The sequence below is a fragment of the Neolamprologus brichardi genome, chromosome 7, assembly GCF_056152115.1.
Source record: "Neolamprologus brichardi isolate AB-2024 chromosome 7, ASM5615211v1, whole genome shotgun sequence".
Lineage (NCBI taxonomy): Eukaryota > Metazoa > Chordata > Actinopteri > Cichliformes > Cichlidae > Neolamprologus > Neolamprologus brichardi.
The window spans coordinates 30,869,333-30,885,729 of NC_142110.1; the positions used below are offsets into that span (position 1 = coordinate 30,869,333).

The window sequence follows — 16,397 nt, forward strand, 5'->3', positions numbered from 1 at the left end:
CTTTGACCAACATGAATAGCTTAGATATTGGTCTATAATTAGTTAACACTGCTGGGTCATCCCTTCTAATCCCCGGTCGCCTTAACGGACAGCAAAAGCTGATTTACATACTGAGGGAATTAAATTCATGTCCAGTGTGAGGTTGAAAAGAATTGTGAGAGGCGCACAAAATCAGCAGCCAGTTTCAAAAAGTAAGAATCTATTAAAAAGGGTCCTGAAGATTTTCTATGATCGAATACTTTAAGAGCTTTATGGACCACCTGCCAGAAAAAGGAACAAAGATTAATGGCTGACCAGTGTACACCAGAAGGTTTTCGCAGGATTTTACAGAGACTGGATTCAGAGAGTCAAAAAAGAGCCAGAAAATATAAAGTGTTTGTTAAGGAAATTCAAAATCTGCTTCCTATTATAAACAGGAACAGAATCCTTTAAAAAAAAAAAAATAGGTGAGCAGAGCATGAGAGCTTTTATTCACTGAAAGAGCTAAATGATTTTCCAGAAATTCTTTGATTTGTTTTTGGTTTTTTTGGTTGATTTGTATATTTTGGTTCTCAGTGGTGACAGGCAGATAATATTCTGATTTAGCTTTCTTATTAAAGGAAGTTCATTTGTTTTTTAGTTGTCTGAAAAGAAGCCAACCAGTGGGAGAACCTGTTTTCCTAGATTTGGCCCAAGCCAGGTTATGCTCATGAATATCTGCCAGCTCTGAGGAGAACCAGGGATTTTCGCGACCTTTTATCCTAAATCTCCTTAATTGGGGCACTTTTATTCACAATTTGCATAAAGCCATCCCTAAAAGATGTCCACGCTAATTGTTCATCAGCTATCAATCCTATTTTTTTCCAGTCATAGTCTGACAAATCATGCTTGTTCGTTAAAATGTTGGAGTCCTTTCAAAAATAATATGATGTTGTGGCTTAGGCAACTTAGTGTTTCTAAAAACAGCAACAACACAGTGGTCACTTAATTGCAAAAGACACCCAAGGATGAAAATTTGTGAGGAACATTTGTCAGAATTAAGTCAATCAAGGTAAACCTTTCAGGGCTTTTAGGTAGATATTAGGCTGTGTAGGTAAATTGACCAGCTGGCTAAGATTGATAGAATCACAGATGAAATTACAGATTTAAAATAATCTGAAACAGTTTTGAGCCAACCTAACCAGCTAAAATAAGCTCACTATAGTTTAGTCTGGGTACAAAACCAACACAAGGATATCAGATCATCCTTCTTGATCTTCAAACTTCCCCTATTTTGTCACGATCCTGGGTTGTTTGACCCAGCGTTTTGAGTTTTCATATATTTTGATGGTTTATGTTTAAGTCCCTTTGTTTATATTAAGCTAGGTTGCCCAGTTATAGTTCATTGTTTATTAGATTCCCCTTGTGTCTTCACCCCGTGTTTAATTCTCCCTCACCCTTCATGTGTTTCAGTCATGTCTTTGTCTCCCTTCTCCTCCTCTTGTTTCCATGTTTCTACCTTATGACCCGTTGCATCTGTCATGTGTGTTTCCCCCGCAGCCATTACATTCTGTTTCTGCTTAGTTATGTCCATGTCTCTTCTCCAGCCCCCTTTTCCCTCTGTGTGTAGTTATAGTGTGTGGTTTCCTCATCAGCTTGTCATTTTAAGTCCGCATGTCTTAGGCTGTGTCCCAATTCAGTGTCTGCACGCTTGAAGTACGCATTTTAAGTGCGATTACGTCACTGCCACGCGACGACGGCTGTCCCAATTCGAAGTGTACTTCAAATGCGTACTCCGAATGCGCCGTCAATTTCCCCAAATATCAAGCGTGGTCCGGTGCACGCTTCGTGGTCCCATATATCCCACAATGCATAGCGCGACGCAGCCAGGCCAGTGCGTAATGATGTCAGCAGCTGCGGAGGAGGTTGAAACGGCGGCGGAGAACAGCAACACCCGCAAATGTAAGATGTATGAAGGAGCGAAACAAATGCCAAGATGTAAAAGTTAATGGAAGGTTAATAGTAAATGTCAAGGTGAATCATGTGACACCTGTCCGACCCACGTAATCGTAAATGCACAGACCCGCAAAGCTGTGAATCCTGTACCAGACCGAGGGCAGTATGAATAGAAGTACCACCACTACAAGTGCAATCAACTGTACTAATATGACCCTGCCTGTGCCGCAAACAGAAATGTCAACATATACCAGGCAGGAATGTAGCTGTGTCCGCAGCACATCATATATAAAATGTAAATGTCTAAAATGTAATATATACATACATTTGTTACAGTTATCAAACCTGCCATGTCAAATATTTCAAAGCGCCCTGAGGCGACTTTTGTGTGATTCTGCCCTATCTAAATAAAACTGAATTGAATTGAATTCAATCAAAAATATGACAGAGAACCCCCAACCACAACCTAGGGCCTGATAAAGTAAATGTTCTGCCCCAGTCAGTGCTGCCCTTGTCCCGCAATAAACAGTTTTGCCTGACATTGCAGTGTGTATGTTGCTGTATATGCTGAACTGACGGCAAACGGAGAAATGCTAAAACAGAAGTGCAGGATGGTGGGGAATGTAATCCAATGTCACGCTGCATTACAGGGACCAAGGAGCAGACGGCAGACCTCATTCAACTCCGCCGTGACAATGAGCACCTGTTCACGGGTGCGAAACACTCAGCCGCAGTGGGTTGGAGGTACAGCAACAGTATGAGATTTACAAATATTGACGCACAAGGGACAGTGAACTGTCTGCCCTGTGGTCCCAAGCCAGTACATCTTGCTGTGGATGCCATAAACGGAATGACCTGATATACACGTGCTCTCATATTTAGTCTGACAGGGAAATTGTAGAGAAGATGGACCTGGCGGGGAAAATCTCCCCTGTGCAGGCCAAACGTAAATGGGAGAACCTGAAGAGGAAATACAAAGTATGTACAGTGGTAGTGACAGTTGTAACTCCACACGGAACACTGAAAAGTCACCTATGTAAACCTGCACTGTTGCTGTTGTTGCCAACTGCCACTTGTGATGTATTCTCCCCTCAGGAGTGCAAGTATCCAGCGACGAGCGAGGGTGCAAGTTGGAAGGCCACTGCCGCAACATGGCCCTGGTTTGATGCCATGGATGAGGTGCTAGGACAGAGGCCCTCCACCAGGCCACCTGTCCTAATCTCCTCCATCCAGGAGGACGCACCAGGGCACAGTGCAGCAGTGGGCAACCCACTCCCACACCAGGAGGGACAGGAGGATGAGGAGCCGCCTGAGGCACGGGTGGCAAAAAGGAGGAGGGACGGGGAGGATGAGCTCATTGCCCTAATAAAAGAGGACATGGCTCAGCAACGCCAAATGGAGGAACGGGGAGCCGAGAGGATGGACAGGCTGATAGGTGTCCTTGAAAAGCTAGTGGAGCAGAAAAAGGACTGAGTCGTGTCCAGAGACAGCCACTGTACACAGTTGCACTTTATTTATGTTGTTGTTCCAACCTTTGTTCTGCACACACAAGATGATTTCAGTTATGTAAATAAAGACAGTGGGAACATCCCAACTGTGAGTGCATGTCTGTCACAAACTACATGACACAATTTCGGGGGGCCTGAGCAGGGAGTCTTGGGCAGTGCTGCTTGGTCCTCTGGACCAGGACCACAGAGATGAGGGAGGTGCCACAGGTGAGACGCCCGGTTCATAGTCAGGTACTGAGTGGAGCATCCCACATAGGCGTCCCCAGATGTTGCTCAGGCATGCTCATTCCCACTGTCCACCGCAACATCCTCCACTTGGGTCTGCAGGGCTGGTGAAACCGACAGCTGCCATGTCACTAGATTGTAATCATGGCGGTGGGAAAACGACATGGTAACAACAAGCATGTTAAGACAGATCTGTCACGTGAAATCCCAGCACTGTGCAGATGCACCACTAAGGGATACTTGCCTGCTGACAATAATCGTGTTCTGGGGGTACCTCCTCCAGGGCAGACACCTCACCAGATAGCTGGTCCCGCCAGTGTGCACCACTGACTGCCTCCACACCAGTCTCCCCTGCATCTTGGGCATCATCCTCGGGTTCCTCATCTGGGGCCACAATGTCACCAGCACCGATGCAGATGTTGTGCAGCACGGCACATGCTGTTATGACCTGCGACAGATGTTTAATCTTGTAAGTACAGTGTACATGCCAGAGTATGCACTACAGTTGCCATTATGATTGGACAAACAACAATGATGCTCGTATTAGCGTGACATACATGTGGCACGAGGTGTGGTGCACCTCCAGCGCTTGCAGGAAGATGACACGGAACCTTGTCTTTATCATTCCAAAGGCACGCTCTATGACAGAGCGTGCCCTGGAGTGATGTGCGTTAAAGCGCTGGGCTCCCACACTGTGGACTGGCCTCTTGTAGGGGGTGATGAGGGGGAGTGGATGTTCTATCTGCAAGGATAAAATGCCCTGGGGGAGGGTAACGGGCCTGTCGGTACAGTGGGCTGTGGCGGAGGACCCTGGAGTCATGCACTGACCCCGGCCAGCCCACATGTGTATCGACAAAGCGGCCCTGATGGTCACATACCGCCTGCAGGATTATGGACGGGAACAACTTCCTGTTCCTGTAGCACTGACCGTCAGGGCCGCTGGGGGGCTTGATGGGGACATGGCAGCAGTCAATTGCACCAGAAGCCTTCACAAAGGCCCTGTGGCCTGCCAGCTGTGCAAACCCATTGGACATGGCATCTAGGTCTTCTGGGGTCCGTGGAAGGTGGATGACCTGGTGGTGCGTGGCCACCACCACCTCTGTGACCCTGTGCACGATGCGGTGGACAGTGGAACAGGGTATTGCGAAGACCCTGGACACGACCCTGTAGGCTGCTCCGACTCGCCAGCCAGAAGAGGAACACAGGGGCCTCGATCTGGGCACCGCATCCATGTCTCCGTTCCTGGTTCAGTAGATTCAGTAGCGCTGTCACAGACTCCCTCCTGAGGCGGAAATCAGGCCTGGTGTCCTCATTATTGAAGAATCTGTCCAGGACTGGGACACTCAGGTTAATCCTGCAGTACAGGGGTCTGGTCTGGTGAAAGTAAATACAGGACATGACAGACATTCTTTTATTCTGGTTATTATTCTGATTGTTGCTGTTCTTATTTTTGCAGGCAGTGGACACTGTGCTTGTGGTGACCCAACTACCAACCTCTGTATATTTTATCTATTTTATTTTATTGGTTACTGTATTTAATTTGTAACTGTGAAATGCACTTTACACACGTACACACACGCACAGTTGTTTGTCGCCAGATGCCACATTTATTTCTAGTTTTCATTTGTTATGACCGTCCACAGTCTGACAGCTCCGGTCTCAACTGATTTCCAGCTCTCCCTCCGCTCCTCTCCCGTCTCACTATAAAAGGGGAAGGAAACCATCATCAGTCCAAACGCCATCAGCTGTTCTCACCTGCGTCTCCAGCACCGCCCCGTTGAGCTCACTGCACCACTCCTCACCTGCAGCCGCACCCGGGACCACACTTCTGCCACAGTAACATGTATACACACACACACACACACACACACACACACACACACACACACACGTGGCATACCTATTTTGTACACACATCCAGTAATGCATACACTCTTATTTGTACATATATTTATTACTCTCAGATTTAGCCATTCTTATATTTTGCTTGTTTTATCTTATTGTATTTTTGCACACCTCTGTTGCTTGTGAAGCTCGTACATAGGAATTTCGGTAAGAAACGGTAAAAACAGCGTTTTATAAGGAAAATGTCGAAAGCACTCTTCACCTGTGAGCAAGAAAACAACCCCCCTCCCCCAGCCTTTCCTGTTGGTGGAAAAATGTACTATGTGGACCAATCAAAAAAAATTACATGGCAACATGGCATTTAGTTCTTTAGGAAGGGGGGAAGTTTTAGGAGTGACAGCAGTTTTGAGATGTGAGAGATTTGCGACGTTTAGCGCAAATCTTGTGTAGTTAGTGTGTAGTGTAGTCAATAGTTTTGTTGTGTGTGTCAGAACAATGAGGCGACTGTTGAATGTTACAGGTGTTACAGCAGTGATACATCTCCTGTTGTCAGGCCTGCAGGTATCAGGCTGTTCTTCTCCTTTATCTCATAGTGGACAGAAATTATGTTTTGGAGTGGCACAAATAATTTGTGTGGCATCAAATTTGATGCAGAACAGCTGATTGTTCTGTAAATAGTTTGAAATGTTTATTTTAAAAAATGTCTTGGCTGCATTTTTAGGTAAACAGCTGCAAAAAACTTTGTTTGCAAAACTCAGTTACTTTTTTGAAGAAGTAACTATATAAGTAATTGCCCAACATTGGTCATTATATCCTGCATTTTGCAGAGAGAGAGTTACAGGACTCTCTCCCAGACCACAGACTCATACTCATAATACAAGTCAGAGCAAAAAAAATAAAATAAATAAAGTTGTGTTTTCAAAATTGGAGTTCAAGTTATTTTTACTTCCAATAGTGTTAACATACTACACAGGTCAATGACTAGATTTTTTTTTTAATTTTCATTGTAAGTGGGCTAAAGCAGTTAATTAAAAGTAGTCTGACATAAATGTAAATGCTGTAATTTGATTATTTTAATAAACCATGTAACTTGGATGGATTAGATGCTGCTGTGACCACAGTGCACACGTCTAATGTTGCTCACAGTGGTCCAAGGGACTGCTCAGGGAGTTTGTGTGTTCGCTCAGACACATAAAAAATTAGAGGGAACATTGCTCAGAACCAACTGGAATCTATAGTGGGTCTCAGTTTCATGGGCATGTCTGTATCCTGGGTCAATGGAAAAGCTGAGAGATCAGCAGCTTTTGTATTTGTTTTTGCATTGTGGATAAAACATTTTTAGGGGAAACCAAAGACTAGTGTGGTAGACAAGCTGCTGATGCTCAATGTTGAAGGGAAACAGAGCATTAGGATGTAAACAAGCTTTTGTGATTTATCTTTATACATAGATTTTCTCTTGGCCAACAGCGATATAAGAAACTTTAGCACATTAGCGAGGAAAACCTTTTTCAACCATAATGTTGAACAAGTGCCAGTTGCACCAGCACTTTCAGATTTGCCAATGCAGTACACTAGCCCTTTTACACACTGCTCAAATTTTAAAATTCATGTTTGGATTTCTTAAGAAATATATTTTTACCTACTTTCTAAAATCAAGATGGAGGCTTGTTTCTGAGATGAGTATATTGGGTTTTTTTTTTTAATTCAAACAACTCAAGAGTTATTGAAGAATAAGATTAAGAAAATCAAACATTTCCTGTATAAAGCATTTTATTAAATGAAAGATTGATCTTATGTATATAAAAAAAAAATAGTGGCCAGGAAATTTCTTATTTATTGATGAAAATGAATGAATAGTGTATAAACATAAACAACTAATGTAAAGAGCAATGTACAAGTTGGAAAATATTAACATGAAAATCTTCCAGTTGAATACAATTCTAAACCATTCATGTCAGAAAGGATTTTATAACTTAACATTTAATTTTTCTTCAAATGACAACCAATTGAGCCAGTGTAATTAAAAAAATGAACTGAGGACTAATTAGAGTAATGTCCCATGTTTGAGTCCGAGATTTAATCAATGTGGCCCTACTCAGCTTCATCCTCTGCCAAGATCTTCTGAAACAAAAGAACTTTTTCCCTGACATTAGACATGAAGGGTACATTGTTAGTCAGCTGTTGTTCGGTTTCTTTTTTCTTGTTCAGCTCCAGAATTCTTGCTGCCTCCTCAAACATTTCATCAGTGTAGTAAGTTTCTTTATTTGATGCCACCATCTCATCAATTTTTTTGATCAGATTGACAACTTGAGCTCTGTTCTTTATGTTACTGTTGTCAAACATATGATACCTGTTACCACATCTGTTCAGCAACTGTTTAACCTTCTTATGGCCCTCTTTCAGATAATGTTCTATTGTTATGCCCTTCTTAGTCAGTTTGTCACCATGAGTGAACACGACAATCATGTAGTTTGAGGCCTTTGGTCCAAACAGTTTTTCCAGGGCATCCACACAGTTTTGCTCTTCTTTGGTAAACCTACCAATCTGTAGGACCAGCAGGAAGACATGAGGGCCCGGAGTAGTAATCTGAATACATTTTGCGATTTCCTTCTTCATGATGTCTGCAGTTTTAGACGTATCCAGAAGGCCGGGTGTGTCAACCACAGTGATCCTTCTCAAACAGTTTGGAACATTTTGAAACTCACAGGTTTGCGTCACTGACTCTGAGCTCACATTAGATTCAAAATACGTTTTGCCCAGGATGGTGTTGCCAACAGCACTCTTCCCAACACCAGTTTTACCGATCATCACAATCCTCCTTGGAGGACCTGCAGAAAGAAAGAAAGACTGTTGTTTTTACTTTTTACTCTGAAACAAGTTCCACCTAATACACACTTACTGCAGTATTAAGAATAAGTATAAACATGAGATAACTTTACCATCAGGGATTGCAGCACCGTTGCCCATCTTTATTCTTATCTTGTTAGCTAATGAACAGAAACCCAGCTCTCCACTGTTTTAATCTAAAGCAGCTCCTGCACTCCGCCCACTGGGTGGAGCTAACCTCTCAGCCTATAATACCAGGAGTGCATCTGACACATTTCAAAGCTGTTTCAGATTCTGGTGAAATCTGCACACTGTTCATTATTAAGCAGCTGACAAGATGAATTTTTCAAAGACTCAGGGTAAGTAAATCTGTCATACTTTATTCCATCAAAATTTATAAATCTTCTACAGCTTCAATATATCTGTAAAGACAGCAGATTGTTTAATATATTCAACATGAACAACTGAAACTCTTCTTAAAATTTCTAAGAAAATCTGAAATTAATAATATGAACAATTTTATCAACTTGATCAGGACTCCATATTTTGCAATATATCATCTGTATACTTTTTAATTTATTCATTTATAAAAAAATTTACACCTGCGGTGTTTGTTTTCGGTGAATCTGTATGTCAATCGTCTAATCTCAGTAGGCAGCTGAATCCACAAAGTAAAATGTAGTTGAATTAGAGCTGCTCATTAGTGACAATTACACAGTTTGAAATCATGTTATATTTAATTTGTAATTTATGTGATCGAGAGCAGTAACAAGACAACCCATGCTTCCTAACAATCAAAGCCAACAAAATATAAAATATCAGCTAATGTAATCTCAGTTTGTTATGTGTTCTTGTGGTCACTCGTGGCATTGCAGCTAAAAGTTACTGCCTCTGAAAATTGTACAATTTAGCTGGTGTTATTTTAAGTCTTTCACTCAGTGTGCGCACTCTGTAATATCATAAAGGCTACTTTCAGTGAATTTGGCATGAAAATTTGTTAAAAGGGTTTTCACAATTTTTAAAATGCCTTTTCTTTTTCCTTTAATATTTCGTGTTTTCCCTGTCTGCATGGGTTTTAACATTCTTGTTAGGTAAATTTGTGATTTAAAATTTACCACAATGTGGATGTTGTCTTAAGTGAGTTTGAGACTTATGACTTTGGGGACCTATAAAATTTTATATGTTTAGTGAAGAATAACTGCCATTAAGCCTATGAACAGTATGTGTTATGTGAGGGCTGTGTTCAGGCAGGAAAAGGACCCAAAGTGCAGACTCTGGAAACAGACGTGAACTCAAAAAAAATAAAACAAAAACCCCCCAAAAAACCCCAGCTTTAATGCTGAACTCAAAGTAACAAACTTCCAAAATACAAACAATAAATACAGGCAGGCGTTACAGCATGGTAAACTGTGGATAAGGGTAGATCACGACACGGACACAGAGAAACACAGGGCTTAAATACACAGAGAGAGCAATCAGGGAATGGATAACAGGAGGGAAACACAGCTGGGGCAACTCAGGCCTAATGAGACAAAGGAAGCAAAACCAGACACATTAACATAAGCTATTCGGGCGTCTGATTCAATTCAATCTTTTAAATCTCAATTAAAAACTTATTTGTTTAGCCTTGCTTTCCCCGCCTCCTAGAGCCCGCATTTTTGGTGTACTGTAAGTTATCTTTTTCGCTTTATTAATATTTATAATGTTTTGACCTTCAGCCTTTCAGGTTGTGCCTACTATGCCTGGTGTATTATTGGCTAGTTATGTCACCCGTCTGTTAGTATATTTTATTTGTATTTTGTGTTTTGTATTTGTATTTATTATTGCTCTAACTCGTTCTGTGAAGCACTTTGGCATACCTGTGGTTTTTAAATGTGCTATATAAATAAAATTGTATTGTATTGTATTGTATAAGACACTGACTTTCAAATTAAAACAGGAAACATAACACAGAGACGCGGACTTGACAAGGGGATACAGCTGACAGGAGAGACAGAGCAACTAGAGAACACAGAGACATAAACCATAAGACACAACTCTAACAAAGAAACCAAAGACTAGAAATGATAAATAATATAATAAACTCAAAATTCTGGGTCAACGACCCAGGTATCCTAACAGTATGAAGGTAATGCTTTATGCTCATTTCATGCCAGTTTCTGCCTTGAAATGTCAATCTCACTGCTATTGAATAGGCCTGTAGAAAATCTTTAAAAATTTCGTTTTCTTGGAGCAGTAAAGATTTTGTCACAATACTGCACAGTGATTCAGAGAGTATTTTTCAGTTATAGACAGGAGTGAAATTTCTCTGTAGTTACAACACAATGTTGTGTTGCCACACATATATACAAAGACTGACTTACAAGGTAAAGCAACACAAGCTACACTATCACACCTGGTACAGGAATAAGCCTTTAGTGCATACTTTGGACAAAACAGTTGTTTCCTTTATAAAAACAAAACAAAACGCTTGGACACTGCTAGCACGGTGCGCCCACACAAACGCAAAGCAGGAGATGAAGCATCGCTGAATATGTTTCCAAACCAACTTCATTCTAAGCCAAAGACTAGAAAATATGGTGAAGCATGTCTTCCCTTTGGCTTCACCTGCACAAGTGCCGAGGTAGGTCTCCCCTGCAGAATTGGTTTTCCCTGCATCGGGAGCAGCGCTGGGCTGTTCAAATCACGGAAAAACAGTATCCCACATTCTTGATTTTTAGTTCACAAACACTTGTTGTAATGACTAACTACTCCTGACATTTTGGAGATGTTAGCTCTTTATACAGTAAAGTTACAGTGGGACACAAACTTTGTCCAAAAACCTCTCATGTTCAGCTGTTTTTTTGTAAAAAGATAATGTTAGACTTTTCTGCAGCTATATGGCACATATGGTATCACTCTTGGCTGGAAGCAGTGCTTAATCAATGGAAAAAACACAAACTTTGTCCAAAAACCTCTCATGTTTAGCTGTTTTCCACTTTTTCTTTGGTCATTTTAGCCTTTTTGGCCAGGGTGAAGGGAGTATCTGCCATCAAACAAGAAGACAGCTGCATGTAACTACAACGGTGTTTGCTAGTTCACCTTACATGCATTAATTTAATAACGTGGTTAGCCTACTCAACGTAAATTATACACAAACAACATTAAGCTACTCATGCAGAGAAGAACGGCTGCTGCTGCCATCATCACCTGTCCTCATTTCTGCTACACTGGCAGGGCTAGGGGCCAGGACTCTACTCTTCGGGTTTTTGGGGGATGTTGCTAACTCCGGGTCTGATAACAGGCACCACACCCACAGTAGATGTGCATGGTGTGAGGTCTCGCAGCAAGCTATCAAATACGGCGCATTTCTCGGCTTTTAGCAAAATGCTATGTGTTGCTAGGTGTTTCATAAGATTCGAGGTGTTACCTCCTTTGCACAGTGTCACCTTAAAGCACTTGTTGCAGGCTGCTGAGTTTGCATCTCTTGCTGTGAAGTACAGCCAGACTTTTGACCGCTTTGCCTTGGGCATTTTTAATCTGTAGCTCTGCTCTAAAAGAACGTACGTACCTGGGCCCGCCTATTATCCTCAGAAAGGTAAAATGATTGGCTAGAGTCCAAAGTGTATGACACCTCAGGAAAAAAAAAAGCACCGAAATGTGTGCTGCTTTTCGGTCTGGTTACTACCGTTTATGACAGAATACCAGATACCGGTACCCATCCCTGGAAGATAGTCAGATTAACAGTATTTTGTCTCTATCTGCCATTCTGCAATTCATCTCATGTAAACAATAACGTGGCGCACAGCGTGACGTGAAAAAAGGCACATACCTTTGACGTTGCGTGACGAACTCTGTATTCCTCGTCCACACGTAAACGCAAAAAAGGAGTTTTAAAAAATCTCCGTTCTCGGTGATTCGAAACGCCGTTTACGTGTGGACGAAACAGCTGCGTTTTCAAAAATACCCGTGTAGGTGCGGACGTAGCGTAAAAGAGTTAGTAGTTTATTTTATTACTACCTGTAATTTATTGCAGATTACTTGTATTTGCTTAATTGTTTACTAAATGTTTGAGGTGTGAAATAAACCACAATGGAGCAAAATATGGTTGTGTTTGGTTGGAGGATGTTTGTGCGTGTGCGTGCACGCGCGGTCGGTGGGGGGGGCGCGAACATTTTTCTTGTAAAACAAAGGGGGGCCTAGAAAAAAAAGTTTGGGAACCACTGAGATAGAGAGACATGCTGCAAAGCAGCCAGCCTGTTGGAGAATAATAGTGCAATCAAAAACAGAGTCTTAGCACAGCAGCTGCCCAACCCTTTTGTACTGTGAAACTGCTTTTTTGTTTTTAGTTATGTTTAATGCCACAGATATATGTGAATGATTTTATATTATAAATTATTATAAAATAAAGCAGATTGTTTCTGAAAGTTATTATTGCTTTTGCTTCCACAGAAAATCCTGGCAAGTTTACTATCGCTTTGTTTGGAGAAAAGCCTGATTTCATGAGCAAGATCGAAAGTACAATCCTCCAAGGTCACTGTATTTTTGGGAAGCCTTCACCTCACTGTGAATTGAAAGAAGATAATTCATTCAGGATCATCAGTGCTCCTAAATTCTTTGATGATGAATGTATGAATCCAGACCAGAAGATTATTGACTTCATGGCACTTTCATATCCTGGCCCTCATTTGTTCATACTGGCAATAGAGTCAGAAAGCACATCTAAAGAAAAAGTGGGGAATCAAATCATTGCATTTAAAGATATCTTTGAAGAAAATGTCACAGAAAATTTAGTTGTCATCTTAGAAAAACAAGAAAACCATGATTTACTCAGTTATGTAGACGAAGTGTTCAATGTCAAGTTGGTTATTCTGAAAAAAATAGTTTCAGTATTTATGAACTGGTCTTCAAACCATCAGTCATTTCAGTTTGACTACAAAAACTACAGCCACAAAATTGTGCAAAGAAGGAAACATGAGTTGGAACGCAAAAGGTAAAAAAAAATTCCCTACTCTAATTTTGAGATAAGCTGGTATTTATATTTTTGTGTACAGTCATAGTGATTACTGTTATCTTTTCAGAAATGACTTCCATTCTTACAATGACCTTCAGAGAACAGGTAAGTATATATTAGAATGCAGATTTTCTGTTATTTATTTATTTATTTATTTATTAAATATTAGAATAATCTTAGAAAATGCTAAATGGTTACTGCTATAATTATGCCATTTTAGTTGGGGTTTTTTTTAAAATTATTATTAATTTCAGGTAAAATTTCTGGGTTTTGGCTGGCCAAACCTTTTCAGGCAAAGCTACACCGTAGACATCAAGTGTTTAGTCTCCTCCATCAGCTATTTTCATTTTCGCTATTTGATCTACAAAGATATCCTGTGTATCAGGGGGAGAATTGACGATCAGGGCTCTTTGTGTGTTAAAAGCCTTGCAGGTACACTAATTCTATGTTGTATCCACAGTGTCAGTAGCTAGCTATCCAAATCATACTCCTTAAATATTATCATATCATATCAGCTTTTTCTCTCTTCACTCTTCAGCCTGGCTCATTCTGCCCTCTTCAGCTTCATCCCTATCTGGTTCACTGAGTTTTACATTTGATCAGTTATCATCCACTGCTTCGTTTTCCCTTTTTTCCTACTAATCTTGACAGAAGGTCATCACAACATCAAGAACAGTTTCTTGTTCATTCAGACGCAGGTTCATCCAAATGTGCTCCCGTCCTGTCATCACAATGGACCGACTCTACGTTGATGAACAGCTCTACCGTGACCCCAGCACCACTCCCTGGTTGTATTAATGCCACTCCATATAAGAATCCCTCTCCTTCTGTTAACTTTCTCTCCAACTTTGCTGTCTTTCTTATGTTCCTTTTCCATTTCCTGGTCTTGTCTACTGTTACTGTAATAACTCCAAATAAAAAATCCTAATAAAAATCTAATAAAATATGACTATCTAGTGGACCATTATAGCAAAAGCCATGGTTCGCTTGGCAAAGTAAATCCATTCTGATTGCTACACTGCCAGACAGGTCAGGCAAAAATTTTAATTCATTCATTTATATATGTATTTTTTGTATGTTTTTCATAGAACCAGGTGTTTTCATAGTAATCTTAACAGGTTTCAGAAGAGAAGTAATTATGAAAATATATTATCTATTACATACCCCATATCCCAGACTCTCCAAACATCTCAGTGTAAATATTATGAAAGGGTATAAAAATGAACAGCATTCATTGCACATGCTTCCTCAGGTGTCTATTCGCCATGCTCCTTCAACTCACAAAGAATCTTTTCTGCACCTTAGCATAATATTAGTATACCTTAGAAGTTATGACACAATAAATGCATCCAGTTGAAAAAACAAAGGTAAAACAATGATTAGATGTCTTACCTTCAAAGTGTACATAATGCCTGATGACACATAGAGGAACAGTTGGGAACTGAGAAATTAACTCAATTCCTGTTTTACATCTTCCAGGTTGCAGTGCTCACAGTTCGTTAGATGCTGTGTTTAACATAGTTCTGCTGGGAAAAGGTGGGACTGGAAAGAGCGCATCAGCAAACACAATCCTGGCTGCAGAGAACTCCCTGCAGCCAATGCTTCCATCCCTGACAATTGGGAATAGCCAGCAGGATTCAACCCCATTTAAATCCTATCCAAGCTCAACACCAGTAACCACCAAGTGTGAGACCAGAATGATGAAGGTTGGGAGTGGTAAACAGATTAGACTGGTTGACACCCCGGACTTCTGTCATGAAAACAAATCCATGCAAGAGGCACAGCTGAATGAGTGTAAGTTGTATTGTCAGCCAGGGCAGTGTGTGGTGTTACTTGTGATACAGTTCGGCAGGTTCACAGAGGGAGAGAGAGGAATATTAGAGAACCTGGAGAAACTTCTTGGCTGGAGAATCAGGGAAAAAACAATCGTCCTGTTTACACATGGGGAAAATACTAAATGTAACCTGAACGAGTTCATTGTTCCTCGAAGTCACCTCAAGGAAATATTGGAAGCTTGTGGCAATCGTTACCATGTATTCAAGAACACCTCCAAAGACTCTAAACAGGTCAAGGAACTCATCAAGAAAGTTGAACAGTTGTTTCCAAATTTGACAGAAAAAGACCCATCTCCACAGTGCTGTTTGTGTTAGCTTTAACTTTGGTTGATGTGCACTTAATGTCCCAAAAAAGTGATCAACTCCAAGCCCGTTCTCACTCATGACGCATAATATACCAACGATTTGTAGCATCCCGAGGTGTTCCATGGAAAGGTGACCTTCCGCGCTCCTATGCAACACACCGAAATGTGGATGAAATTGAATAGATTAACGCTTCCACGGAAACACACGTTCCAGCCGTGTACTACAGCCCTAACCATAACCTAATGTTAACCACCACCTTAATCGTGTTAGTGTTTTCCAAAGCGATTTACGTAAAATAAATGTACATGCGTAGATTCATTCAAAACAGTTCTCATGTTTCCTCATTTTTCCAAACTCAAAATATAGGGACGTGTTGGGTGGCCAAAAGTGCAATATACTGATGATTTGCCACCTGGTGTAAAATGTTATGCTTTGGAAGTGAGAATGTGCTGATAACTCCATGTATCAGTTTGTGGAGAAGGTACAAGTGTAATCCTTTGATGCAGTATGAATTTATTATTGTGTGTATTTATTTTGATAGCTGTTCTGTCATAGTAACTCCAATCTTCAAGTTTAGAAGATTACTTATTACTTATACTTATTTGCCTTTAAATATATTTACATTTGTTTTTTGCAACTTAGGGAAATAAGTATGAATAATCAAATATGATGAAAAGATAATTAAAGACTTCAGTATAGTTTATAGATAGTTAGTGTTCAGTATGTTCAGTATTGAGAGATCAAAACAGGTTGGAAGTGGGTGGGCAATATCTCCCGTTTTTCTTTATTTTTTTTTGTATATCAGAAAAAAAAGAAAAAAGCTAGTTTATAAGTTTTGGTATAGCATAACGTGCATAAGACAAAATGTTGATGAGTAAAATATAACAATTTCTATACATCCAGTTTATTTGATATCTATTCGAAACAAAATGGAAAATAATGATA

General features: G+C 40.6%; 3 protein-coding genes across 3 annotated transcripts; 2 read left to right on the forward strand and 1 right to left on the reverse strand.

Annotated features, from left to right (window-relative positions):
* The first annotated feature begins 1,862 nt into the window (after nt 1–1,862).
* LOC148102068 (uncharacterized) lies at nt 1,863–3,387 on the forward strand. The gene is made up of 4 exons (XM_087842677.1): nt 1,863–1,920; nt 2,565–2,658; nt 2,805–2,892; nt 3,010–3,387. Exons 1-4 carry the CDS (start codon nt 1,863–1,865, stop codon nt 3,385–3,387), a joined length of 618 nt encoding a protein of 205 aa, XP_087698803.1.
* Nucleotides 3,388–7,469: 4,082 nt separating this feature from the next.
* Nucleotides 7,470–8,465, reverse strand: LOC102776920 (uncharacterized). Its single transcript, XM_006782105.3, has 2 exons — nt 8,432–8,465; nt 7,470–8,320 (listed from the first exon to the last, which is right to left on the reverse strand). The coding sequence occupies exons 1-2, from the start codon at nt 8,457–8,459 to the stop codon at nt 7,584–7,586; spliced, it is 765 nt and encodes a 254-aa protein (XP_006782168.1). The 5' UTR covers nt 8,460–8,465; the 3' UTR covers nt 7,470–7,583.
* Nucleotides 8,466–8,609: 144 nt separating this feature from the next.
* On the forward strand, nt 8,610–16,318 carry LOC118455867 (uncharacterized). The gene is made up of 5 exons (XM_035915948.2): nt 8,610–8,677; nt 12,750–13,290; nt 13,379–13,416; nt 14,004–14,099; nt 14,791–16,318. Exons 1-5 carry the CDS (start codon nt 8,656–8,658, stop codon nt 15,459–15,461), a joined length of 1,368 nt encoding a protein of 455 aa, XP_035771841.1. The 5' UTR covers nt 8,610–8,655; the 3' UTR covers nt 15,462–16,318.
* Nucleotides 16,319–16,397: the final 79 nt, after the last annotated feature.